The sequence below is a fragment of the Prenolepis imparis genome, unplaced genomic scaffold (assembly GCF_030444845.1).
Source record: "Prenolepis imparis isolate NDT839.2.m4 unplaced genomic scaffold, iyPreImpa1.0 SCAF_3, whole genome shotgun sequence".
Classification (NCBI taxonomy): domain Eukaryota; kingdom Metazoa; phylum Arthropoda; class Insecta; order Hymenoptera; family Formicidae; genus Prenolepis; species Prenolepis imparis.
The window spans coordinates 4,228,087-4,255,956 of NW_028141161.1; the positions used below are offsets into that span (position 1 = coordinate 4,228,087).

Consider the following 27,870-nt stretch of genomic DNA (forward strand, 5'->3'; position numbering starts at 1 on the left):
CCCGGTGTCTAGTAGTAGTAAATCGGCGGCTAGTGGAATAGGTAACTAAAATACATGAACCCCCACATTGGTGACCATCGACGTGTGTTAGCGTCCTTTTTTTCCCGCCTTGCGCCACGTGGCGAGCAAAAATTTTAAAAAGAGAGATATGCCGGCGAATTATTCGCCGACAAAAGTAGCCGAAGAAAGCAACACCGAGAGCACGACGTCCGTCGAAGAAAAACCAATCGACAACCGGCCCCCTTACTCAGAAGCTATGAATAACTTCGGAGAAGGACCAAGACCCGCGAACATCGACGCCGCCCAGACAATACGCTTACCACCATTTTGGAGAGACAACCCGGCACTATGGTTCGCACAAGCTGAATCAGCTTTTGTGTTACATCGGATAACAGGTGACGAATCAAAATTTCGTTATATAATACTCAATGCCGATCAATCCGTCCTTCCCTTCGTGGCCGACTTGATTACCAAGCCCCCCGAGCGAGACAGATATCAAACCTTGAAGGACCGCATATGCTCGACACTGGGAGAGACAAGCACAACGAAGATCAGGAAACTTCTAGGCTCACATGAATTAGGAGACCAGAAACCCTCCACCTTTTTACAACGTCTATGCAATTTGGCACCAGGTCAGGTAACGGACGAAATTTTAAAGTCTATATTCTTGGAGCAACTTCCAGAAAACGTCCGTGCCATCCTGGCGGTATCCGAAGTCCAAGATTTAACGAGATTGGCAGCCGCGGCGGACAAGGTGATCGAAGTGACCAAACCGGCATCAACAACAATCCAGGCTATCACCGGAGGACAGACAGACACGGACAACAACAAGATCCTGCAGGAGATCACGGAGTTGAGGAAGCAAGTCAAGAAACTCTCCGTAAGAGATAGATATAGGTAACGCAGCAGATCGCGCGGACGCTTCGGAAGCCGAGGACGGTCAAGCAACCGCGGACATTCAAATCACCGTCAAGACAATGAAGATAACGCTGAATACTGCTACTATCACAACAGATTCGGCGACAAAGCATTTAAATGCACACAACCTTGCACATTCAATAAGCCGAGGGCGGTGGAAAACTAAACTCTCCGTCGCGAGTACAGGCGGTCGTCGACGGGGTAATCAAAAATAATAAACGCCTAATAATAACGGACAAAAAAGACGGAATCACTTATCTTATAGACACGGGAGCAGACATCTCAGTAATCCCGAAGAAGATGATAAGAGGAAAGCTCACACCCGTAGATTTTCAATTGTTTGCAGCAAATAATACAGTCATAAATACATACGGTAGCAGCTCACGAGTAGTGGACTTAGGACTCCGACGACCATTCAGATGGCAGTTTATCATAGCTGACGTCCGGCAACCAATTATAGGTGCTGACTTCTTGGCGCACCACGGGATCCTACCGGACCTAAAGAACAGAAAACTGGTCGACGAACAGACGCTACTGAGTACTAAGGCGAGGATGATTACAGGAAAACAGGCTACCATCGCGACAATAGACGAAGGATGCAAAGTCAAGGAACTCTTACGCAAGTACGTTGAAATCACTCGCCCTACGGCACTCAAAGAGACCGTACACGACGTGAGACACCACATCGTCACCAAGGGACCACCATTAGCGGAGAGACCACGCAGACTGCCCCCAGAGAAGTACACAGACGCGAAACGAGAGTTCGAGACGATGTTGGCACAAGGAATATGCCGCCCCTCTTCATCACAATGGGCAAGCCCGTTACACCTAGTACGTAAAAGCAACGAAGAGTGGAGACCTTGCGGGGACTTTCGCAAATTGAACAGCACAACGGTCGCAGATAAGTACCCGCTACCTCATATACAAGATTTCACATACCACTTAGCGGGATGCACCGTTTTTTCCAAAATAGATCTCGTAAAAGCATACTTCCAGATTCCAGTGGCGGAGGAAGATCGCCATAAAACTGCGATAACTACGCCATTCGGATTGTACGAGTTTAATAGGATGCCATTCGGGTTGCGAAACGCAGCGCAGACCTTCCAGAGATTCATAGACGCAGTGCTACGAGGACTCAATTTTTGCCACGGTTATATCGACGATTTGTTGGTAGCATCGAAAGACGAAGAGGAACACCAAAGACACCTCGAACAAATATTTCGGCGTTTAAAAGAACACGGGCTGTCAATCAACGTGGCGAAAAGCAAATTTGCGGAAAGAGAGGTCGAATACCTCGGATACACAGTAAACAAGGAAGGAATACGCCCGACGAGCGACAGAGTAAAAGCCGTCATTGACTTCAAGAAGCCGAACAATATAAGCGAGCTTAGAAGATATCTTGGGATGATCAACTTCTACCACAGATTCATCGAAAACGCAGCAACCATTCTAACACCATTAAATAAGTACCTGACAGGAGCGAAGAAACGCGACAAGCGGCCAATAGAGTGGACCATACAAGCAGAGGAAGCTTTCGACGAAAGTAAAAGACGCTTAGCAGAGACGACCTTATTAGTTCATCCACAAGGAAACGCCAAACTCCTACTCAGAACTGACGCTTCAAACGTAGCTATGGGAGCGGTGTTGGAGCAGCATCAAGAAGGAGAATACAAGCCTTTGGGATTCTTTTCTAAGAAGTTATCAGAGGCACAGCAGAACTATAGTACATACGATAGAGAACTCCTAGCAATTTACTCTGCATTAAAATTCTTCCGACACATGGCAGAAGGACGAAACGTAGTTGTACTAACGGACCACAAACCATTACAATACGCGTTCTCACAAGCTTCTGATAAAGCCTCCGAACGATAAAGGAGACAATTAGACTTTATAAGCCAAATCACTACTAATATTATTTATATTGCAGGACATAAAAATCAGGTCGCAGATGCATTGTCACGAGTAGAAGCAGTCAACCTACCAATTATTGTCACAACAGACGAACTCCACGAGGAACAGCAGAAAGACGAGGAACTCAGAGCTTTATTGGAGACTGAGACATCACTGTCACTAAAACCATTACGCTTAGACGGCGGAAACAAAACCGTATACTGCAGTGTCGACAAGGAGATCCGGATATACGTACCAAAAGTAGTACGGAAGCGAATTTTTGACAACACACATAACCTGTCACACCCAAGCGGAAGAGCAACAAAAAAGACAATCGCACAAAGATTCGTCTGGCCAGGTATGCAAAAAGATATCGCTAACTGGGCCAAGACATGCTTACAGTGTCAAAGGTCAAAAGTCCACAGGCACAACCACAGAATACCAGAGCAAATTCCAGTCCCAGACGACAGATTCCAGCATGTACATTTAGACATAGTAGGACCGCTACAAAACTCTAAAGGGATGAGATACTGTTTGACCATGATCGACAGGACGACAAGATGGCCAGAAGCTACACCAATAGCGGACACGTCAGTGAACACCGTAACAGACACATTTTTTAATACATGGATCGCACGGTTCGGAACACCTGGCATAATTACAACCGACAGAGAAGCACAGTTCGAGTCAGCGTTATTTGAAGCAATGGCCAAATTAATAGGCAGTCGGAGAATCCGGACAACAGCGTACCACCCGCAGGCAAATGGAATGATCGAGCGATGGCATCGATCACTTAAAGCGGCAATCATGTGCCACGGCACCACGGATTGGACGAGTGTACTTGCCATGGTACTTTTGGGACTGCGAAACAGCTACAAGGACGACATTAAGGCATCAGCAGCAGAGATGGTCTACGGAAAAACACTACCAGTACCCGGCGAATATTTCACAGCCGAGGAACCTATGGGATGCCCGGACATGTTCCTGCAAAAACTTCGCGAGCTAATGCGGCGAGTGAGACCGAAGCCCGCAGCACATCACATCAGACAGAGAGCTTTCGTCCACAAAGAGCTGGAAGACTGTACACACGTCTTCGTCAGGGTCGACCGAGCGACTAGATCTTTGGAACAGCCATACGAAGGACCTTTCCCTATAATCAAAAGACTGACTGATTTTTTGTACAGGATCGACTACAAGGGCCTACCAACCGAGATCAACATCGACAGACTGAAGCCGGCGTTCATTGAGAAGGCTGAGGAAAACCAACAACTACCTGAGGACAATCCCCTCCCAGAACTTCCGCCAGCTGAAATAGAGAGAGAACATCCTGTACGAAAAATTAAATTCGCGACTCCATGAACGGAGTCACTAAAGGGGGAGTGATTGTGGCGCCTTTCCATCTGGACAAAAACGTGGACGGACAAGTTCACGAACGCACCAGCGCCATTATACACTTCGTCCCTATATCCCTAAATATATACCACTCACTCTCTCACGTACCGTTGTCTGAAGTAGACGTAGTATTATACCAAAGACTGATACCATAGTTAGTTGTAAGATAGATTGTTATACAATATATTTTTACATACCAAAAACGACCAACGGAGTATATTAATCTGCCCGGTGTCTAGTAGTAGTAAATCGGCGGCTAGTGGAATAGGTAACTAAAATACATGAACTCCCACAATAAGATCGGACTATGAATACCGGCCTATAGTTCTTAGGCCGGGTCTACATTGGTCGTAGAATCGTAGATCATAAGAAAATTGGCCAACCACAGTTGATTATTTTTGATGCCGGGTCTACATAAGTCGTAGAATCGTAGATCGTAAGAAAATTGACCATTATTTCAAAAATAATCAACTGTGGTTGGTCAATTTTCTTACGATCTACGATTCTACGATCAATGTAGACCCGACCTCTTAAGATATATGATTAACCAATCACAGAGCCGTATTTGCATTACTTAAGACGGTCTTGAAATAAGAACGGACTATGAATACTGACCTAAGTAAGGCCCTGCGCACAATAGAAAAAATATTAGGAATAAATATTAAATATTAAGAATAAGAATTATTTTAAAATAATAAAATCGAAAAAATTCTGATATAAAAATACAAATTTGAGTATAAAAGACTAGTAAGGACTAATAAACTAGTAAAAGTCCTTTATACCCGAATTTGTATTTTTATATCAGAGTTTTTCCGATTTTATTATTTTAAAATAATTCTTATTCCTAATATTTAATATTTATTCCTAATATTTTTTTTATTGTGCGCAGGGCCTAACGGTAATGGTAACGTGTTACTTTTTAAAATTAGTAACGAATAACGGTAACGAGTTACTCCTTTACAAAAAGTAACACACGTTACTTTTTTAGAGTAACGGTCCCAACCCTGCATATATATATATTATACAGGGTGGGTCATTTTAATGTCCGATCTCTTTTTTTCTAAGCTTTTTACAAAAAAATGTTTCGTATAAAAGTTATAGAATTTCGGGAGGAAAAGAAGTTGGCGTTACTGACTTTTTTCTAAAGGGCGATTTTCAAGGTCATTTAAAGATTTTTTTTTTAATAGAATTTTATATATTTAAAGTTTTTATATAAATCGATTCCTCGCAATATTCACTATAAAAAATTATAAGGTAAGATGGCCAAAAAGTGAATAGTTTACGAGATATTTTATACTTTAATTCAACATAATTTTACATAAAATATGAAATATCTCATAAAATATTCATTTTTATCGATCTTACCTCAAATACTTTTATGCACAAGATAACAAGAGAAATCAATTGATGTAAAGAAAACACATTAGTTGTTTTTAAAAAAAAGTATGTAATTTTTGCAACTAGTAGCTACATAGTTTTTCTTACAGACAAAAATATATGTATTTTTTTACACTCATTGATTCCTTTCATTATTTTATGCATAAAAGTATTGAGATAATAAGATAATCGAAAAGTGAATATTTTACGAGATATTTTATAGTTTATATAAAATTATGTTAAACTAAAATAAAAAAAAATATCTCGTAAACTATTCATTTTTTGGCCATCCTACCCTTATAACTTTTTATGCAGAAAATTGCAAGGAATTGATTTGTATAAAAAAAATTAGTGGTTCCATTTTAAAAAACATAAGTGACCTTCAAATGACCTTAAAAATCGCCTTTTAGGAAAAAATCAGTAGCGTTAACTTCTTTCTCCCTCGAAATTCTACAACTTTTGTTTAAAACATTTTTATCTAAAATGCATTGTTTAAGTGATATTTGTGTGGATCTTTTAAAATGGGACACCCTGTACCTAACCCTATATGTATGCATATACAGGGTGTCTGGTAAAAATTATATCAACGTTCGTGAGTAGATAAAGCATAGTAAACTGAATAGAAAAATCCTTTACTATTTTGCAATTTTTGCAATGTGTGTATATAAATGACATATTATTAGATTAATATGTATATGTATATTTATTAATGACACTGTTGCCGCATCGTGAGTGATAAAGCTGTAAAATCAAATAAAACATGACAGATAGTCAGACAATTTGCTCCATGAATTAGTAATTTTTTTCGAGAGAACCGAAAACTTGCTTAACTCATGTCGAACGAATTATGTATGCATATAAACTAAAAATATTTTTTTAAAAGTATTATACATTTATTTTGGTGGAACTTAATGCGTACCTATAATATAGTAGTATCTACAGTTACATCTATAAGTAATGAGTATATACATACACATACTCATGTACACACATACATATGTGTTAACACCTATATCAATATGAAATAAAAATAAAATTACATAACAAATATATGCAAATTTGAATAAAGATTCATGTAATATTGATATATCGAGATATAACTTTGCTTTTGCATCAATATTATTTATATCTTATAATAGAATACATCCTTGCACACACAGTGTATATACTATCTTATAACTAAACAATTATGACATAATAATAGAAACTTACATAATAAGAATTATCGTGATTTAATATATATCGTAATGATAATATATATGTACATCATATAAAATATAAAATATAACGTCGTTGTTGAAATTATACGATACTACAATTTAGTCAAGATAGATAGATCTTTCGTGTTTGGTTTTCAAGTTTCTATCAAATAAAGCCTTTCTTTTCACCAAGTACGGAATACACATCTCTCTCTGAACACTATATTCTTTGGAACCTATATTCTATAGAACCAAAAGTTGAATTATAAACGGCATTGTCGCTGACATTGATATTTCATTCATCAATAATGTATATTTACTTCATCTCTTTTTTTTACACAAAATTACAACTGGTAAAGTGTGGCTTAAATTTTCATATGGCAAATGACTGTGCAATCAGCAATGAATATCGATTGATATTTCATATCCATTTTCGATTATTATGTAGATGTTTACATATTGATAATGCATTTAGTGATATTACATTATCGTTCACTTATAATTGAATAAACTTGTACAACATAAATTCTCTATATATTACTTTTATCTATTATCGTTCGTATATCTATAGTTGTGACTTGTGTGTATGTGTCGCATACGTGCACTTGAAGTGTTCGTGACAAACGTTAAATAAAGCTTGTAATATATAAATTATAAATTATTGTATTGTAAACAAAAAAAACATAAAAAAACAAGAGAACATAAAAAAGAAAAAAGTAAAATCGGAAAAAAAACAAACTAGAATAAATCTATCAATTTTGCAAATGATTACTTTTTTATGAAAAAAACACTGGAAGATTTTAATAATAATAACAATGATGATAAATAATATTTAATAATAATATTTAAAACCGAAAACACAAACTCTAGTTAACATCCATAATAACTTTTTCCTCTTCTTTTGGATATATTTTTTAAATGTTTATATCCGACATTTTTTTATTGTCAATCTGATAGCCTGCAATCCTACATTTCGCTTCTATATATGTATATGTGATGCTAATACACAATAGTGCAAGCTTATATAATGCCTTTATTACGAGATGCAAAAAACTTTATCATGCAATTTAACGAGTGTGTTTTCACGAGGTTGTTATACCAATACAAAGAAATAGTTAGTTAATTAACGACGTTAAAGTTCAAACGTTTCCTGGTTTTCCCTGCTGACTCAGTTCGATAGCCAGAGCTAATTCGGCGTCCTCCTTCTCTTTAAGTCTAAGCCTCTCCTCTTCCGCTTTTATACTCTGCTTTTCCGCCCAGACTAATTGCTCCTCTTCTGTCAGGTCGGTCACGTTATTACCGTTCCACATCCTGCCAAAATTATTATTTGCAAGCTTTTCGTCGTTATAAATATTAGATTCGTGCTTCGTGATAATAGCATTTTTCGCATTTTTAGCGGAAAACGCTTCATCGAGATCAATCGTTCTCGTCTTGACTTTGGCGAACATCTGAGGAAAGTCAGTTTCGTTGCCCCTGACATTTCTGTTATCAGTGGAGAATGCTTTCCCGAAATCGACATCGAATTTGTTGACGTTGCTCTTCTCGACTTTGGATTTAACCGGCGAAAAAGTGCTCGTGAAATCGCCGTCGAAGGCTTTGACAATCGAGGAAGCGTTTTTATCCGAAAAAGCGGGCGTTGTTCCGAAACCGAAAAGATGATCCGTCCTGTTGTCCTGATGAGCCACTTCGCCCTTATTCGCGTTCAAGTCTTCCGTCGTCTCGTCGGCGAACGGGTCCACTATATTGAAGGGGTCCTCGTAACGATAGTCCCGGAAAGGATCCTCCGTGAAATCTGACAGCTTCAGTTGCGCCAGCGCTACGTGCGTTTTATCTGTCGGTCTCGATGAAGCGGTCCGATTAGGCGCTGGTTCTGGCTGAAGCAGGTTTTTTGTCACTGGTCAGTTTTGTTTTTACTGAAAAGGTAGAATAGAAGAGAATAACGCGGATACCGTCGATCATCGTTTGGCTGCTGGCTAGATTTATTTTTGCATTATAAAGTGTGCTGTAATTTTTTTGTTTGATGTTCGAGTCGCGTATTGGAAAATGATTGGCAAGAAAACCTTGCGAATCATTGCCCATTGACGCGACTCGAATATCTTCTATCTAAAGCTAAGAGAATAATAATTAATTTTTGTCGAACAACAATAACATAAATAAACCTGGGACATTATATATAATATAGAGAGAAAGAAAGATAATAAATAAATTAATATAAAAGCAGCGTGTGTACTTCAAAAGGCAGCTCAATGGTAGGTAAACTCAAAACTGTGCGGCTTCTACCTAAATATAAAACAAAATTAAATACAATTAGTACATTGATAAATGTTTGTAAGAAACTCAATGATTAACAATAAAAAACTGCGTTTCTCCAGATGTTTAATGTTAATACTATGTGTATATATTGTATATATTTGACTATATGTATATATTTTGTGATACTAAGTTGTGTTTGAACGAATATCGCTATTTTCGAAATTCAATTGAGTTTATTCGTTATTCAAGTCTATCACGAAAAAAAGTTCAATTTTATTGATAATTACAAAACAATAATTGCCATATTTTATTATACTTTAAATTGAAGTTAAAACACATTTAATTCGATAATTATTTAATTATATAAAAATAGTATTATTTTTATTTTTTTTCTTTATTATACATTCTTAGGGTTATTTTTATTTGTCTATTATTTTTATTTTTGATATTATTTTTATTTCTCTTTTATTACACTTTATTCCTCCTTTTTCTCCTCTATATGATATACTTTTAGAATTTATTATATATAAATAAAAAAATATTATTTATAATTAAAAATAAATTATTGTATCTAGTGTAAATTACATTTCCATATATCTTATGTAATTATCACATCATATCACTCATTTGTAAGCACGTAAGCAAAATTTTATAAATTTTATATATAAATTTTTATTTTCATAAATTTTATTAAAATTTAAATTAAATAATTTCAAACAATCCATAAAAAATCTCATAAACAGCCTCAAATCAATAAACAGAAAACGAAACTGATGATTGTGGATCGTTTTAATATCACACTATTGACCAGAGCTTTGCATGACTTAAAGATAGTAAACGAATTTATCTAGGATTTTTTGAAGGCAATGATGGAAGCTATTATAAAGAAATAAAGAAGGAATTTCGAAAAGCGCCACGAGTAAACTAGTTAAAATATGAAAGGATTGGTAACAAAGATAAAAAAAAAATAAAAAATAGATGACCAGAAAGATAGATATCTTTCAGCAGGACTATTTTTTACACATCGTCTATAACCGTCTACAATCACCCTTTTACGTCGATTCCGAACGACCAGATTAGAGGGATTCTTTTAACAAGATACTCTCAATGGTTTTCCATTGTTTGCCAAGAGATGGGCGCTCGAGTTAAATTCTGAAGATCATTAAAAGTCATATGAACTCTTTAACTTGATTTGCATGCTAATGATAGTCCAATCCAGAAACCGAAACATACATTTATAGAATTTGTCAATAGATACTCATTAGAAGAAAAGAATCTTCGCTAATTGCGTCTGGCTCTTAATAGCCCATTTCCAATTAGTTAAATACTTAATATCAAAGCCTTAGACTTTGTTTTTATTTTAAACTTACTTTCTGTACAAATAAAATGTTTCTAATATGTATTTCATGAAATATTAACATATTTTTTTGGCTAATGCTAATCCTTCCTATTGCTCTTTTTCAAAATAATTTTTATATGCCACTACTTTTCCATGATATCTCTTTATTTCACAAAAAAATATGCGCGATACTACTAATCGATGTTAAATTTATTTTTGTATCGGTATTTATATTTTTATATTTATATTTCTAGACTTTGTAAACTTTAATATTTGAATGATTAATCAACCAATAACTAATGTATTTATTTATTTTTTGTAAATGTTTGTTTCTTCAATAGTTTTTTAATATTCTTCTTTTATTTTTCTTATACAATCTCCTTCATATTAGTTAGTATTTGTCGATTTTATTCTTTGAATCATAGCTCATGCTCTTAGGGTCATTCCACAATAGGTTGCAAATACCCCCGTTGCCAGTTGACAGTTGCGGATTGACCAATTAGCTGACAAGTTGCTTTGCTCTGATTGGTCAATTCGCAATTGTCAACTGGCAACGAGAACATTTGCAACCTATTGTGGAATGACCCTTAAGGTAGTATGCTCCTGCATACTCGATTGCCAAGTCCGTAAAATTTGTACGACAGCGTCACATTTGGCAAAACTATAAACTATTAAGCGTGTAAATGACATAAATTATTCTTGCGACTTACATTTATCATTTTAGTGCAGTGTTTCTATTTTTAAAGTAATTGTTATAGTGTTAAAATATACCGAAGACTCTCATTTTGTTATAATTTAATATGTAAAAGCAAATATTTATTTCATTTCGATACCTGTCAAACAGCTGGTTTCGTCCTTGATTAGGCTCAATTTAATTCAACATATACAATGTTATTTATTGCTTACCCAAACAAGTTTTCGGTATATTTTACAAGTCGGTTCTATCGGTTACAAATCCTATTTTATTGAAAAACATTTTTATTTTAGCGCAAGTCGCAAGAATTTTCATGGTATATTTTCTCGCTTCTGACGTCATCAATTCAAGATGGCTGCAGTGAATATACAGGAGCCTTAAATAATGCATGATATTTCGTTTATATTAATTATGTAATATAATTTTTCTTTTTTTCTCTTGTTTCTGCATCTTTTCGATTCTTGACAATGATAATCTCACAATGATAATGATAAACGTTTAATTTTGAGTATTACTAATCTTAATGATGTTTTGAATATAAATTAATATTATTTATATTTTTATATTACATATATATTATGTTATTTTATATTATACATTAAAATATATAAAGCAAGCAAGAACTATATAACTATTTATTATGTATCAATTTCTGAATTTTTATTAATTATATTTTATTATTAATATTTTGTACAAAAGATACAAGAGACAAAACACTGAAATCATATTTATAAAAATTTATTCTAAATATTATTAAAGAGAGACATTGCGACATATGCACATTATTTAAAAATGAACATGAAAATTAATTAATTAATGGAGTTATATAAAGATTTTGTTAAAATTATTGTACTTTTTCACTGTATATGCATAAATATTTGTACGTTTTTAAATTAATAGATAAAATTTGTCATTTATATTGTAATCATATCTACAGAGTGTCCCATAATAATCATCTCTCGTTAATTAATATGGATCGTTAAACACATAGCGATGAAATATCCTTGATGAAAAATAAGTCTCGAATTATTTTTTTTCTACAATGTGTGCTTAACGAAATAGAAATTATTAAAAAAAGATCTACTTATAAGATAATATTTGATAGGATTATATTTGATAATTCTTCGTTTGTTAAACATCGTAGAAAAAAAAATAGTTAAGAACTTTTCGATTTAATTTTCATTAAGGAACCTCATTATGTATCTAGTAAGCATGAGTTAATTAACAGTTTGTGTGCGTGTATGTGTGTGTGTAAAATCTATATAAATATTAAACAATATACTAAAACTAATAAAATTCAGTTACGTTTAAGACTATATAGGAACGAGGAATAACAAAGATGTGTGCTTTATAAAAAAAATGTGCTGTTGAAATAATTAAAGAATTATTAAAGAACATGTGCTATTTTGAAAGAAAAGGAAATTATAACAGAAATAATTTTAAAAAAAATGAGAAAACAAATGCTCGATACATACCTTAGAATCAAAATTGGAGAAATCGGCAAATCCGGTTGAAGATGTGAAACTATTATTGTTATCAATCGTCGTTTGCTGAACACTAAATGGATCCGAATTCGCGTTTGCGAATGGATCCGGTGTAGGCGAAGGCGTTGGTGGGGCCGGCGCGGCCCTTAATGGACCAGAAGGACCTTGACTAGGTCGTGGTGGGGCTGGTCGTGGAGGTGGTTGCTTCGCTTTTTTCGGTGGAAGAGCAGGACTAGGGCTTTCGGGACGCGGAGGCGCGTGAAGATTCGCGAAAGGATCGTCGCCGAATGGATCCTTCGTGTTCTTAACAGAAAATTGTATCGGTGTCTTATTTTTTTGTCTCAATAAAATATGAAATACATATATGTATACATATATATAGGATGTCCTATTTTAAAAGATCCACACAAATATCTCTTCACAATGCATTTTAGAAAAAAATATTTTACACAAAAGTTGTAGGATTTCGAGGGAAAAAGAAGTTGACACTATCGACTTTTTCCTAAAGTCCTAAAGGGCAATATTCAAGGTTATCGGAAGGTCATTTATGTTTTTTAAATGGAACTACCTTAATTTTTTATATAAATCGATTTCTCGCAATATTTATAAAAAGTCATAAGGGTAAGAAGACCAAAAAATGAATAGTTTACGAGATATTTTATACTTTAGTTTAACATAATTTTACATAAACTATGAAATCTCATAAAATATTCATTTTTTGTCGATCTTACCTCAATACTTTTGTGCACAAAATAACGAGAAATCAATTGGTGTAAAGAAAACACAATTGTTTTTAAGAAAAGGTATGTAATTTGCAACCATAGACATATTAAAATAGACTGCTTATAAGGTGGTGGGGAGCGTCCTCCTGAGGGAAAAAGATAGCATGAATTAACTTGGCTTTCTGTCTTCTTCTAATGGTATACTGCGCATACTGGTGCGCAGATTACGTCATAAGTCACGTTTATTGGAAGAAGACAGAAACCCAAGTTATTTCTTTCCCTCAGGAGGACGCCCCCACTCTCGGTTTTACTGCCTCATAAGCAGTCTATCTTAATATGTCTGTTTGCAACTAGCAGCCACATATTTTTTCTTACAAACAACTATATGTATTTTTTACCACTTGATTCCTTTGATTATTTTATGCAAAAGTATTGAGGTAAGATCATCGAAAAATGAATATTTTACGGTGAGATATTTTATAGTTTATGTAAAATTATGTTAAAAACTAAAGTATAAAATATCTCGTAAATTTCATTTTTTGCCATCCTACCCTAACTTTTTATGCAGAAAATTGCAAGGAATTGATTTGTATAAAAAAAATTAAAGTAGTTCCTTTTTAAAAAACAAGTGACCTTCAAATGACCTTGAAAATCGCCCTTTAGGAAAAAGTCAGTAGCGCCATCTACTTTCCCCCTCGAAATCCTATAACTTTTGTTTAAAACATTTTTCTCTAAAATGCATTGTTCAAGAGATACTTGTGTGGATCTTTTAAAATGGAACACCCTGTATATACGAGGCGCATTTTTAAAGTAAGGTCCATTTTGAAATAAAAAAAAAAGATCTTAACATATAAAAATAATTTATTATAGTCAAAAAACTTCTACAAGCTTACTTTATTTTTCCACATAATCACCATTGACATCCATTCATTTTTTATATTGTTTCAACAGCTTCCTAATTTCATTGTTGTAAAAGTCTGCCGTCTGTGTCTTGAACCAGTAATGCCGTTCTTTAGTTCGCTTTTCTTTTCGTTTTTTAGTTCGCTTTAGGAAATTGAATAGACAATTCTAAAATCGTAAACCGCTGATTTTCAATAATTTAGTATTCAATTCTTCCATTAAACCTTCTGTCATCATTGTTGGGCAACCGCTACGCTCTTCGTCATGAACATTTGTTTGTCCTTCTTTAAACAAATGACACCATTGCCTAACTTTACTGTCACTCATAACATTTGGTCCAAAAATCTCACAAAGTTGTCTATTTAATTTTTTAACGGCAAACTAAAGAACGGCGTTATTAACTGGTTCAAGACACTGGCGGCAGACTTTTACAACAATGGAATTAGGAAGCTGTTGAAACAATATAAAAAATGAATGAAAGTCAATGATGACTATGTGGAAAAATAAAGTAGGGCTTGTAGAAGTGTTTTTTGGCTATAATAAATTATTTTTATATGTTAAGGCTCCTGCATACTCACTGCAGCCATCTTGAATTGATGACGTCAGAAGCGAGAAAATATATCATGAAAATTCTTGCGACGTACGCTAAAATAAAAATGTTTTTCAATAAAATAGCGTTTGTAATAAAACCGACTTGTAAAATATAACGAAAACTCTCCTTTTGTTTGGGTGATCAATAAATAACATATATATGTCAAATTGAATTGAGCCTAACCAAGGACGAAAACCCGCTGTTTGACAGGTATCGAAATGAAATAAATATTTGCTTTTATATATTAAATTATAACAAAATGAGTCTTCGGTATATTTTAACACTATAACAATTATTTTAAAAATAGAAACACTGCACTAAAACGATAAATGACGCTGTAAGTCGCAAGAATAATTTATGTCATTTTCACACTTTATAGTCCATAGTTTTGCCAAGTGTGGTGTTGTCGTACAAATTTTGCGGACTTGGCAATCGAGAATGCAGGAGCCTTAAGATCCTTTTTTTTAATTCAAAACGGACCTTACTTTAAAAATGCACCTCGTACATATATTCATAGAAATAGCATAATAATTTTACATACTGTTGTCGCAATTGTAGGTGTTTTGTTTTCGGCTCGCTTTCCGTTACCAAACGGATCAAATGGATCTTGTTTTGTTGCCGCACCGGTATTATCAAATGCGGTAAAAGGATCCGTTGTAAAATTACCCTATAGATTTTGTTTTTTATTAGTAATCACTTACTTGATAAAAATGGGAATAAATATTATTGTATGAATATCCATTAAACAGGAATAAATGTTGTTGTCAATTAGAATGTCAATTAGAGAGGAAAACTTACGTTAGATGGCTGTGCAGAGAATGCACTTCCAAATGGATCAGGTGTTAATGTGCTAAACGCTTCTTTGGCTTTATTCGTTGCAAAAGGATCTTGATCTTCGAATCCGTCTAAAGTAGCAGTTCCGGTTGCATCAGAGAAAGCATCAGCTTTCGTTTCGTTTGTTTCCTCTGTATTTTTTGTTTCGTACCTATTTTTTTTTACATGTATATAAAATGTCATTATAATTATAATAGAAACATATACATATTGTAAAAAAGTAGATAAATTTAAATGAAATACGCACTCTATATCTTCGATCTCGAGTACAAATCGTAGACTAGTATCAGGTACAAGATCAGCATTTCCCGCAGCAAGCGCAGAATCGTAAAGCGCAATGACATCGCTCATTTGACGTTGCTGCTCCTGCAAATGTGTGATCTTCGCCTTCGCCTGACAGATCTCTAACTGAGTGTCCTGTAATTTCTTCGTGAGCTCGTTCAGTTGGTCCCTGTTTTTATTCTGCTGCTGTTCCAATTGCTGCTCCTCTTGTCGCAATCCCTCGAGTTCTTGCCTCTTAAGATTCAGTTCCTCTTCTTGAACTTTTAAAACTAACTCCTGCTCTTCAGCTTGTTGACGGAGTTTGTCGACCTTATTAAGAAGATGATTTAATATATGAAAAATTTTTTCAATTTGTGTGTGTGTGTGTGTGAATTCGAAGTACATAACTTGTAAGAATAATATTTTTAATTAAAAGGCTTTTGTATGTATGTATTATATTTATATATATTTATATACGATCAAAATATTTTATATGTATTTATACGATTTATATATATCTATATATACGATTATATATATTTATATATACGATTATATATATTTATACAATCAAAATAGTAAAAATATGAAAATATGTATGTTTCAATGTTATGTTATTTTTATAATTACATTTTATTTATTTCGTATATTAAAAGGGAGAGTGCAACAACTATTCATGCACACCTGCAAAGCACTAATAATGCATTAGCGTTATCTATATATGTTTTGTATTATAACAGTATAATTTTTTTATACATATAAAAGATGTAAATTTTATTTTCTTTGTATCTTTTATGTACCTTTTTCAGTTCTTCCTGTATCTTCTCTTCGATTTCACTCAAATCTCTATCTATTTCTGCCTTCTACAAGCCAAACATAATAAAACAAAATCATAAAAAAACGAAAAACGATATAAAACAAAATAGATAAATATTTAATGCAATATGCTTTTCCCTATTATTTTTTCTTCTCTCTTTTCTTTTCTTCTTTTCAAGCTCATCACTCAATTTGATAATTAATTATAATTATGTAAGATATGTTGATTATTAATTTATATTTACACATAACAGTACTTCATTTACAATATGTGGAAATTGAAATAATAATAAAAATAAAAATTGATAATTATAAAAAATAATAATAAATAAATTATAATAAATAATAGAATAAATATAACCATTTTAATAGTTTCTGTAAGTACTGAGCATTTATATAATGTAATCTATTATTGTTTATATATATCAAAATATATTGGCATATGCAAAGTATAATTTTCTCATATGTTTATTATATTATTAGTTTATCACATTAGTTTATCATATTAAAGATTATTATCATGAAAAATCGGAATTGTGTTTTAAAAAAGCAATATACAGGATGTCCTATTTTAATTAAAAGATTTCAAGAAAAAAAAATTGATAATCTTGAATTTTAACTAAGATTATTTTTCAAAGTCATTTAAAAATTAACCTTTTTTTAAATGAAACCATTTTATATTTTCTTATATAAATCGATAAAGATAGGATAGTCAAAGATTGAATAGTTTAAGAGTTTTTATAGTTTATATAAAATCATGTCAAATTACAGTATAAAATAAACTTTTATAAACTATTCTCTTTTTAGCCAATCTTATAGTCTTTTATGCCGAATATTCCGAGAAATCAATTTATATAAAAAAAATTAGGGTGGTCCCATTAAAAAAAAAAACTAAATTGACTTTCAAATCTTAAAAAAAATAAATTTTTAAAATATTGGAATTAAGCGGGCTAATTAAGAGCCGATCGCGGATGTTTATGCGTGAGATAGCGAAATTTTTAATTTTTTCGCTATGACAAATAATTGTGCACGAGGCACTACATTTGCTTGGTACTTTGCCAAGACTTTTTAATTAGGAATGAATCTCAAATTCGAGATTTTTATTCCTATGTTCCCCTCTGACCCCCCTAAAGAATTGTAGGCGAGAAAAATATAGATCCGAAAGTCGCTTCCCGATTCAGCGACTTTCGGATCTATATTTTTCTCGCCTACAATTCTTTAGGGGGGTCAGAGGGGAACATAGGAATAAAAATCTCGAATTTGAGATTCATTCCTAATTAAAAAGTCTTGGCAAAGTACCAAGCAAATGTAGTGCCTCGTGCACAATTATTTGTCATAGCGAAAAAATTAAAAATTTCGCTATCTCACGCATAAACATCCGCGATCGGCTCTTAATTAGCCCGCTTAATTCCAATATATTATTATTTCGAGCCTTTAAAAACTTAAATTTTTAAAAATTCAAAATTCTCAACTTTTTATTCCCTCAAAATTCTTTAAACTTCTTTTATATGAAATATTTTCTCACAAACACCAAAAGTTTCGGAGATATTCGATTACATTAATTAAAATGGAACATCTTATGTATAAAAAACAACTGCATATGCACTATACAAGTACAGTTGTGCACAGTAAAAAGCAGCACACATTCATTAAGCAAGCTAATAATATTCGATACTTTACCAAACTCTTGTTTACCTGTGCTTTCAAGTCATTTAATCTCTTCTGCGCCTCACCCTTTTGATTTCCAAGCTGTTTCAAGGTCGCTGCAAGTGTGTCCAATTCACTCTGAAGGCTCTTAATTTCTCCGTTCTTTATCTTAATATCCGCCTCTTTTTGCGCTATATCCTGTTCCATACTTTGTCTTTCGCGTACGAGCTCTGCTATATCCTTACTTATCATATCTAGCTCTGGATTTGAATAACCTGATATGTTATTGTTTTCCTGCAAAATATAAAAACATGTTCCAAATATTAATATCTGATCATTGTTATATCATCTTCTATAATACAATGTAGTGTATATTGTAAGATTATGATCTATATATATCATAGAAAAGATAACAATATATACAGATACAAATTACAAATATTTCAATTAACTTTTAAGACTCCTGAGTCCTCACCGCGGCCATGTTAGATTGTGACGTCAAAGGCGAGAAAGCACACGTTGAAAATTCTTAGATGTCATCACTTTTAAATAAAAAGATATTTCGATGAAACACTTTCAGATGGCTTTAGCACATCTTTAAAATACCTCGAAAACTATTCTTTCCTATTGACAGTCAATCAACAACCGTAAAATGATCGTGATATCAAACTTTGCACATGCGGAATGACTGCGCATGACCAGACGGACCAGATGGGCCTCATATTTGTCATTTTACAGCTGTTGATTGATTATAAAGGGAAAAGGATAGTCTTCGAGGTATTTTAAGAGTGTGCTAAGGCCATCTGAAGTGCTGTTTCATCGAAATATCTTTTTATTTCGAAATGGCATCTAAGAATTTTTAGCGTGTTTTCTCTTCTCTGACGTCACAATTCCAACATGGCGAGGAGCCAGGAGCCTTAATTCAAATTATGATTTTGATGTTAAAGTATGATTCGTTAATTATAATAATCCACGAGTTGTTGATTAATAATTACAATAATAATTTTACATAGATCAATTATAATATAATTGAAAAAAAATAAAGAAGAAACAGCTGGATGAAGAAAATATTGTAAGGAAAGAGAATAAAAAACCAAAGAAAATCTAGAAAAATAGGTTTGGGGAGGAAATAAAATAAGTTTAAAGATAATCTAGGAATAATTAAAAAGCTAGTGTAATAAAAATTGTAGGGTTTAAAAATATCTATTTACAGATCTTATCACTTTGACCTTGGGTGGCGTTGCTAAGGTTAGAAACAAGATCTTGAATTTTTTAAATAGAACCACCATCTGTAAATAGATATTTTTAAACCCTATATATTATTTGAAACATTTTCTAAATTGCATTGTTTACGAGATATTCGACCGTTTCCAGACTTTTGGGATACCCTGTATACATAATGTCGAATTTTAATTAGTATAGTCGAATATCTATAAAACTATGCCTTTTGTAATGAGAAAATATTTTATATAAAAAGTTAAAAGATCTCGAGAGGAGAAAAAAGTTAATGATTTTGAATTTTAACTTATTTTTTAAGGTCAACCAAGTTTTTTAAAAATTGAAAATACCCATTTTTTTTGTTATATATAAATCGAGTCCTTGCATTATTCAGCATAAAAAGTTATTAGGATAAAATTAAAGTTATATAAAGAATAATTTATATATACAGAGTGTTTCATTTTAAGTGATACAGTAAATTAAAAATAGAGTCAATTTTTCTCCTCTCAAAATCTTTTAACTTTTGTACGAAATATTTTCTCGTTACAGTCATAGTTTTAGAAATAGTCAACTATATTAATTAACAAACGTTTATTAAAAGATTAATTTACACTTGATTTCAGGAATAATATAGGAATAATATATTTATCAGTATGTGTGAAATCCATGTAGCACTGTTATATTAGCCACATAAATATAAAAGAAAGTTCGTAAAGCAACAGGATCGACATTTTATTTCATCTATCGCGAATAACTTCACTATGACCTTGCAAAATAGTACTATGAAGATATATGTGTTGTTTGTGTTAATTTGCTATCTAAGTAACGTATCTTTAATTTTGCAACGACCAAACTTATTAAATATAGATAAAGAATTGCGAAAGAAGATTAATGATATATTTCATGGCAAACAAGGTAAGTACTTTATCATAATTTTATATATATAAATAATTTAAAAATATATAGATATATACATATATACAATTTTCCATAAATCATAGGTAGTGACATATTTCTAAATATCGATGAATATGAATATCCAAGAACTAACGAAACTTTAAAACGATTACATAAACAGTGGCTAAATTATTACAAGTGTTTGAAAGAAACATACGCAGATATAGGGGACGAGAGAATCATCTATCCGAATGCATTCGTAGCATTAGAAGGAACATCTATAACGTATTCTTAAAAAGAAGATTTATAACAGATGATTATTATTGAATGAAGATTTATAATAGATAATTATACAGGGTGTCCAATTTTAATCGACCACCTCCAAAAACTTTTATTTTTGATTGTACAACAAAATGTATCAAATAAAAGTTGTTTGATTTAGAAGGGGGACAAAAAATGCTACTAACTACTGACTTTTTTCTGAAGGACGCTTTTCAAGGTCATTTGAAGGTCATTTATGTTTTTTTAAATGGTACTAATAATTTTTTTGTATAAATCGATTCCTCGTAATTTTTGGCATAAAAAATTATAAGAGTAAGATGGCCAAAAATGAATAGTTTACGAGATGAAAAGTGCTTTTGAGAAAAAAAATCAGTAGCGCCATCTTCTGTCCCCCTTCAAATCAAACAACTTTTGTTTAAAACATTTTGTTGTACAATCAAAAATAAAAAAGTTTTTGGGGGTGGTCGATTAAAATTGGACATCCCGTATATGAGATAAAACTTCGCAATTTTGATAATTTACAGTTTAAAGTGTCAAATTTGCATCTCACCTGCGGAAATGCGCATGGCTAATTTGATAAAGTGGTTTTTCAACAGCAGTGCTATAAATGCTATTGTTAAAAATACAGTTCAAGATACCGATAACATTTTCAATTCGCCAGATAACCAATACATCATCATATATAATGTCAAGGTACAATTTCAAGACACATAAATGTGATATGCAAACAGGATGCAAAAACAGATCCTTTTTTTAAAGTTAGAGCAAGCAGGAGTGTATTGGTGCGAAATGGGAGATACTGTGGGGTCAGTTCATCATTTACATATCGACAGCAGGACAGAGGATCTATATTCAAATATAACACAACAAGCAGCATCAACAATTGAAATGCTAGATTATAAGTTGAAGATTTACACTATTTGGACAAGTTGGAGTCCCTGCTCTATGTGCGATGCAGTTGGAATCAAGTTTCGATATGGTTACTGCACTATTTCGCTCTCAGAAACATCACCAAACGGATATTTTGTCAACGAAAGTATATTGATAATCGATAAATATATAGGGTGTTCCATTTTAAAAGATCCATATAAATATCTCTTGAATAATGTACTTTAGAGAAAAATGTTTTAAACAAAAATTGTAAAATTTCGAGGGGGAAAGAAGTTCGCGCTGCTGACTTTTTCCTAAAGGGCGATTTTCAAGGTCATTTGAAGGTCATTTGTTTTTTTAAATAGTATTATTTTAATTTTTTTTATATAAATCAATTTCTCGCAATATTCACTATAAAAAATTATAAGGGTTAAGATGGCCAAAAAGTGAATAGTTTAAAAGATATTTTATATTTTAGTTTAAGAACTCCTAGCTCCTCGCCGCGGCCATGTTAGATTGTGACGTCAGAGGCAAGAAAGCACACGCTGAAAATTCTTAGATGCATTTTTAAATGAAAAGATATTTCGATGAAACGCTACTTCAGATGGCTTTAGCACATTTAGCACTTATTCGAAAACTTTCTTTTCCCTTGACAGTCAATCAACAACCGTAAAATGATCGTGATATCAGACTTTGTCACGCGGAATGACTGCGCCTGTGCAAAGACCAGACGGACAATCATTTTATAGCTGTTGATTGATTATAAAGGGAAAAGGATAATTTTCGAGATATTTTAAAAGTGTGCTAAAGCCATCTGAAATGTTGTTTCATTTCATCGAAATATCTTTTTATTTCGAAATGGCATCTAAGAATTTTTAGCGTGTGTTTTATCGTCTCTGACGTCACAATTCCAACATGGTCGGCGAAGAGTCAGGAGCCTTAACATAATTTGATATAAACTATGAAATATTTCATAAAATGTTCATTTTCTGTAGATTTTACTTCAATACTTTTGTGCACAAAATAACGAGAGAAATCAATTGGTGTAAAGAAAACACATAGTTTTTAAGAAAAAGTATGTAATTGCAATTAGCAGCTACATATTTTTTCTTACAAACTATGTGTGTTTTTTTACGCCAACTGATTCCTTTCATTATTTTATGCATAAAACTTAAAAGTATTGAGATAAAATAATCGAAAAATGAATATTTTACAAGATTTTATAGTTTATTGTAAAATTATGTTAAAAGTATAAAATATCTCGTAAACTATTCATTTTTGGTCATGTTACCTTTATTGCCGAAAATTGCAAAGAATCGATTTATATAAAAAAATTAAAGTAGTTCCATTTAAGAAAACATAAATGACCTAGAAAATCGCCCTTTAGGAAAAAGTCAGTAGCGCCATCTTCTTTTCCCTTCGAAATCCTACAACTTTTGTTTAAAAGATTTTTCTCTAAAATGCATTGTTCAAGAGATATTTGTGTGGATCTTTTAAAATGAGATATCCTGTACAAAATGCGAAGATAAATAAAAAGTGAAATTATTTTCTCACTCTCTTCCCCACTAATTTTACTTTAAGCTGAAAAATATGAACGGAATCACACGCATGAGGATACAATTCAAACAACATTAGCAAATTCAAACCTAGAAGTTCAATTAAAGACGGCATTATCATTATTTAAAAATAAATTACCATGCAAATCGAATCTTGTGCCAAAACAAGTACAATTAATACCAATTATTAAGAATAGAAACACTGAAATTATGAGACAGTATTGCAAGGTATTTACATTAAATTATTAAACTATTTACATTAAATTATATTAAAGCTCCTGACCCTTTCCCGTAAAATTGTATTGAAATGTAAAAAAAATATGTATATATATAAATTTTTTTTCTTTGCATGTCCAAAAAAAAAAAAAATTAATTTCTTTACATGCTATCATTCGCGTTTAATAGTTTTAAATTAATAAAATGTCATCAAAAAAACTCTCTTTTTTAATTTGCATAAATAAATACAATTTACATGTGTTACATATTTACAGTAAAATCTTTTATTAGACAAAATTTATTTTGTTAATCAAAATTAAAAATTTTTTATTAATTCATAAATCAAGAAGAAGGAAAAATGTTCACTTTTTAGAATATTTTATCAAATCAAATTATGCAAATAAAATTATACAAATAAAAAATACATAAAAAATCTTTTTTAGTATAAAGGGAAAGAATTACGCGACATGCAAGCAAAAAGTTTTCTTGATTGATGTTATTAATTAACATGATTGCAATAAGAAACTAGAAACTTTAACGAAAATTCAATAAATTATAAAAAAAAATTTACATTTATTCTTATGCAGAAAAAATGCCAAAAAAATGTGATATTTGAAGTGCGCGATGAGAGGGGTAACATTCTCGAAAGTGCAAACAATAGTGCTGGTATATATTCTATAATTCAAGGAATGCCTCAATTATTACCATCAATCACACATAACGTAATTTATGAAAAATATAAAAAAAAGATCAAACTCGTCTGTCCAGGGTAATATAAAACTTACATGTCAATATAATATAAAACTCACACTTTGTGAAAAACTATTCAATCATGGATAAAAATCAAGAACGATGCAATTTTGTTAATATACTTTAGAAATCTGAACACGGATATCCCAATTATTTGGCGAATTGGTGACAAATCAATAATTCCGTCTCGCATCAAACTTCAATCAAATGGAAGAATTCATATTAATTCTCAGTTACATATACTGTTTAAATCCTTAAAGTTTGAGGATGCTAATATATATAGGTAAGTCAAATTTAAAATTCTCCTAATAAAAGCCAACTGTAAATAATAATGCATAAATTTCGAGAAAATTAATTTTCCTTAATTTAATAACTAACATCTAACACTTAGCTAAATAATTTGTTTATTAAAAATAAATCATTGAATTGAAGTTATTTTAATCACTTTGTATTTTGCCAAGAAAAAAATTTATATTAATTAATTTTCTATTAAATTTATGCATTATTCGCAGTTGGTCTTTATTTGCTAGGGAATTTAAAATTGTAATTTGTAGTTTTATTTAATTTGTTAAATTGTAATTTTGACATTAAAGCCCCCCTTCTTCATCACTTTGTATCAATTCATTTGAATCAAATTTATTAATCAAATCTGTAAATAATAGCATTAAAAAAATTTATTTTTATTATTAGTTGCTGGCAAAATAATAAAATTATTGGAATAATCAAATTGAATGTGACTGGAGAAATAGAAATCAAAGTGAATCACCATATTATTTTAATTGGCGCCATCCTCATAATTATCATAGTTTTGATAATGTTCTGGAGAGCATTCAAAGGACGGACGCGATATACAATGCATTAAAATTGTATAATGATGCAAATTAAACTACTCAATAATTTGTAAAATGTACACACACACACACATACACAGAAATAATAATTTGCTATAAATATTAGATATTGTTAATAAAATATATTTAAATACGTTACCACAATAGTTTCTCCAATCTTTCGCATAGAAGGTGGTATCATTTCAGGAGTTAAACTCGCCGGAGAGTCTATGCCGTTGAGTTTTTGTTTAATAAACCACATAGCTAAGGCAAATTGTTCCTTATTCAGTTTTCCGCTTTGAGAAATATCACATAAACTCCTATAAATTCAATATTAAACATATCTCTATTACGATCCGCATTATTAATTTTTGATAAATTATTATAGAATCTTGCACTTTTTTCTCTCACCATATATTCGCTAATACAGAATGCGGAAGTCCACTTTGTAGGAAGACATCTTTGATTTCCAAGCCAGAAACAAATCCGTCCCTATCCAGGTCGGCTTGTAAAAACAATTTCTCTGCTACTATTTGATCTTCGATCGAAACAACCCATTGCTGCACGCCTGTCTGTAAATATATGAAGGACGAACGATAATGTGGAAATGTAACAAGTGTTATTGGTTTGGAATTAAAATCCGAGAAAATACTTTTATGGTGTCTAATCCAGTCAAGTTCTTTACAGCCGTCGTATTTGGTAAAGGTGGGATTGGTGGTGGTTGCGACGATGGTGATGCTGCAGCTATGATGCCCATTGGTACAGGAGATTTAGTCTTAGGAATATCTTTTCTTTTACCAGGTGGCATTAATTCTGGTGGAAGTACACTTGGTATTGCATATTTTTCCAATGCTTTATATACAAGATGCATGGCCTGTACAATAACAATCAGAATTGTATAAAAAAAAGATAATTTAATTATATATATATTGCTGTAGAATATAAGCAATATAACATTTAACACATTATAAGCAATATTTATTTCTTATTTGATATAGCAACTAAGCAATAAAACATTATCAGCAATATTTGCTATAGAAAATGAACAACATAAATAATGTAGAATATAAGTAAGTTATATTTTAATGCAAAAGTACATTTTTATACAAAATGTTCCAATGCAAAAAAATTCAATATTATCAATAATTACTCAAATAAATTATATTCTTTAAACTAATATTGTATAAAATAGGCAAAAATTATTTCATTCGTATGTAAAAAAAAATTAGTTAACTCTAATAACTTTTTATGTACTTATTAAAACATTATTAGCAACATACTTACAACTACAAATTCATGTCTATCCAGCATACCATCCTTGTCCATATCTGCCAAATCCCAAATTTTTCCAAGGGTATCTAAAGGAAGTTTGCTATCCATAAGAACACCTTTTACTTTATTTCCAGAGATATATCCGTTAGATGGCTGTAAGCTATCAAAAAGTTGATCATATTTCGCCCGTTCTGTAGGATTAATTGACCAATCTCCATTGTTGATAGATTTTATCACTGGCAGAGCATTAGTAATAGTCTTCTGTGGAATAACTGGAATATCTCCCTGATAAAGAAAATATAGAGCTACAATATTTTGTTAACCAGTTAAACAGACATGTGATGTAGGTAAATTATAATACCATTTTTGGTGGTGGCAATTCGAGACTTAAATTAGACATATTCAAGTCTTTTCCTGTCTGAGCTAATGCGCATAATTTCAAAGCTACAAAGAGGCCAGACTTATCTAAGAAACCACGCGATTGTGGATCAGCCATATCCCAGATTTTACTTAGGATAACATCACTCAGCTGGGATTTCTTAAGAAATCTTGCAGCATCCATTGCCTCGATTTGTCCATATCCATTTGGATCAACCTACAAACAATAAGTGGTATTTTTATTCATATATAATATAACTTATGCTTATATATCTTATAAAAATATTTGCTCTTTTTACAGATTATATACCTGATTATAATAAGCTTCGTAGATCGCACTATGGCTTCCAGCCACCTATAAAAGAATAATATTCATATTCCTTGATAATTTCAGTTTGTATTATAAAAAATAAAGCTATAATACTAAACATAAATAATAAATAACATGTACAAATAATTCAATAAGAAAATAATATCGGTGAATGGCAAAAAATTCATTACTAATTTATCAAATAAATATACTGAATTTAAATATTAAATTTACCAATTAATTATATTTATTATAAATTATTGTTTCGATTAATTTATTATATTATAAAATTATTGTTTACTTTTTGTCAAATGAGATCGATCAAAAACAAAAGAATTTAAAAAATCGCGTTTTTTACGCATTAATATTATAATAGAATATCTTTTTAAGGTAAGTAAAATATTTATCGTAGATATATGTAATGATATACAACTCCGCCATCAAATCGGATATCTCGAATCAAGACTGACATCCTGATAAAGGAACGAAAATTTGACGACAAGAGGGTGCAATAATTTGACGCAGATTACGATAAAATTTCATGAAAGAAATTCTTTCGATGTGCACGCAAGTATTATTATCAAATAACGATAAATCCTTATAAAACCCATCAAAATTGCAATGTACCTGCGTAGGTGACGGTAGGGCGGCCATGCTTGCATCAAACACTGGCTTAACCAATCAGACACCCAATCAATAGCATATGATTTTCAACTACTTCATTAGGCATATCATGGATATTTTATATCATTGGTATTTTTTTTCGAAATTATTATTAATATTATTATTATCACGCTTCTTTTCTCATGGATTTATGACTAACGATTGCGTGCGACCGGTGAGGAAAATTATTACGAAAATATTTTATACAATAGGTCGGCAGGAGCGAAAACGAAGACTCCAAACTCCAAACTGGATATCAAAGCCCCCTAGCGGCGAAAATGCGAAACTTCAGATTTTAGAATTACCAACT

General features: G+C 31.9%; 2 protein-coding genes across 5 annotated transcripts; one reads left to right on the forward strand and one right to left on the reverse strand.

Annotated features, from left to right (window-relative positions):
- Window positions 1-6,261: 6,261 nt before the first annotated feature.
- On the reverse strand, window positions 6,262-27,826 carry Eps-15 (Epidermal growth factor receptor pathway substrate 15). 4 transcript variants are annotated; one of them, XM_083033029.1, is made up of 14 exons: window positions 27,525-27,824; window positions 26,898-26,942; window positions 26,571-26,804; window positions 26,222-26,494; window positions 25,590-25,811; window positions 25,349-25,509; window positions 25,098-25,257; window positions 18,367-18,612; window positions 16,656-16,718; window positions 15,842-16,185; window positions 15,559-15,745; window positions 15,302-15,427; window positions 12,538-12,849; window positions 6,262-8,650 (listed from the first exon to the last, which is right to left on the reverse strand). In XM_083033029.1, the coding sequence occupies exons 1-14, from the start codon at window positions 27,549-27,551 to the stop codon at window positions 7,916-7,918; spliced, it is 3,135 nt and encodes a 1,044-aa protein (XP_082889155.1). In that variant the 5' UTR covers window positions 27,552-27,824; the 3' UTR covers window positions 6,262-7,915. The 4 variants fall into 4 exon arrangements, with proteins under 4 accessions (XP_082889155.1, XP_082889156.1, XP_082889158.1 ...); XM_083033032.1 differs by having other exon boundaries at window positions 8,535-8,689; window positions 27,525-27,825; XM_083033031.1 differs by lacking the exon at window positions 6,262-8,650 and adding an exon at window positions 8,698-9,056 and having other exon boundaries at window positions 27,525-27,826.
- On the forward strand, window positions 20,298-25,084 carry LOC145933712 (Ig-like V-type domain-containing protein FAM187A). Its single transcript, XM_083033690.1, has 8 exons — window positions 20,298-20,451; window positions 20,538-20,718; window positions 21,240-21,408; window positions 21,475-21,751; window positions 23,167-23,369; window positions 23,945-24,126; window positions 24,235-24,390; window positions 24,798-25,084. The coding sequence occupies exons 1-8, from the start codon at window positions 20,298-20,300 to the stop codon at window positions 24,967-24,969; spliced, it is 1,494 nt and encodes a 497-aa protein (XP_082889816.1). The 3' UTR covers window positions 24,970-25,084.
- Window positions 27,827-27,870: the final 44 nt, after the last annotated feature.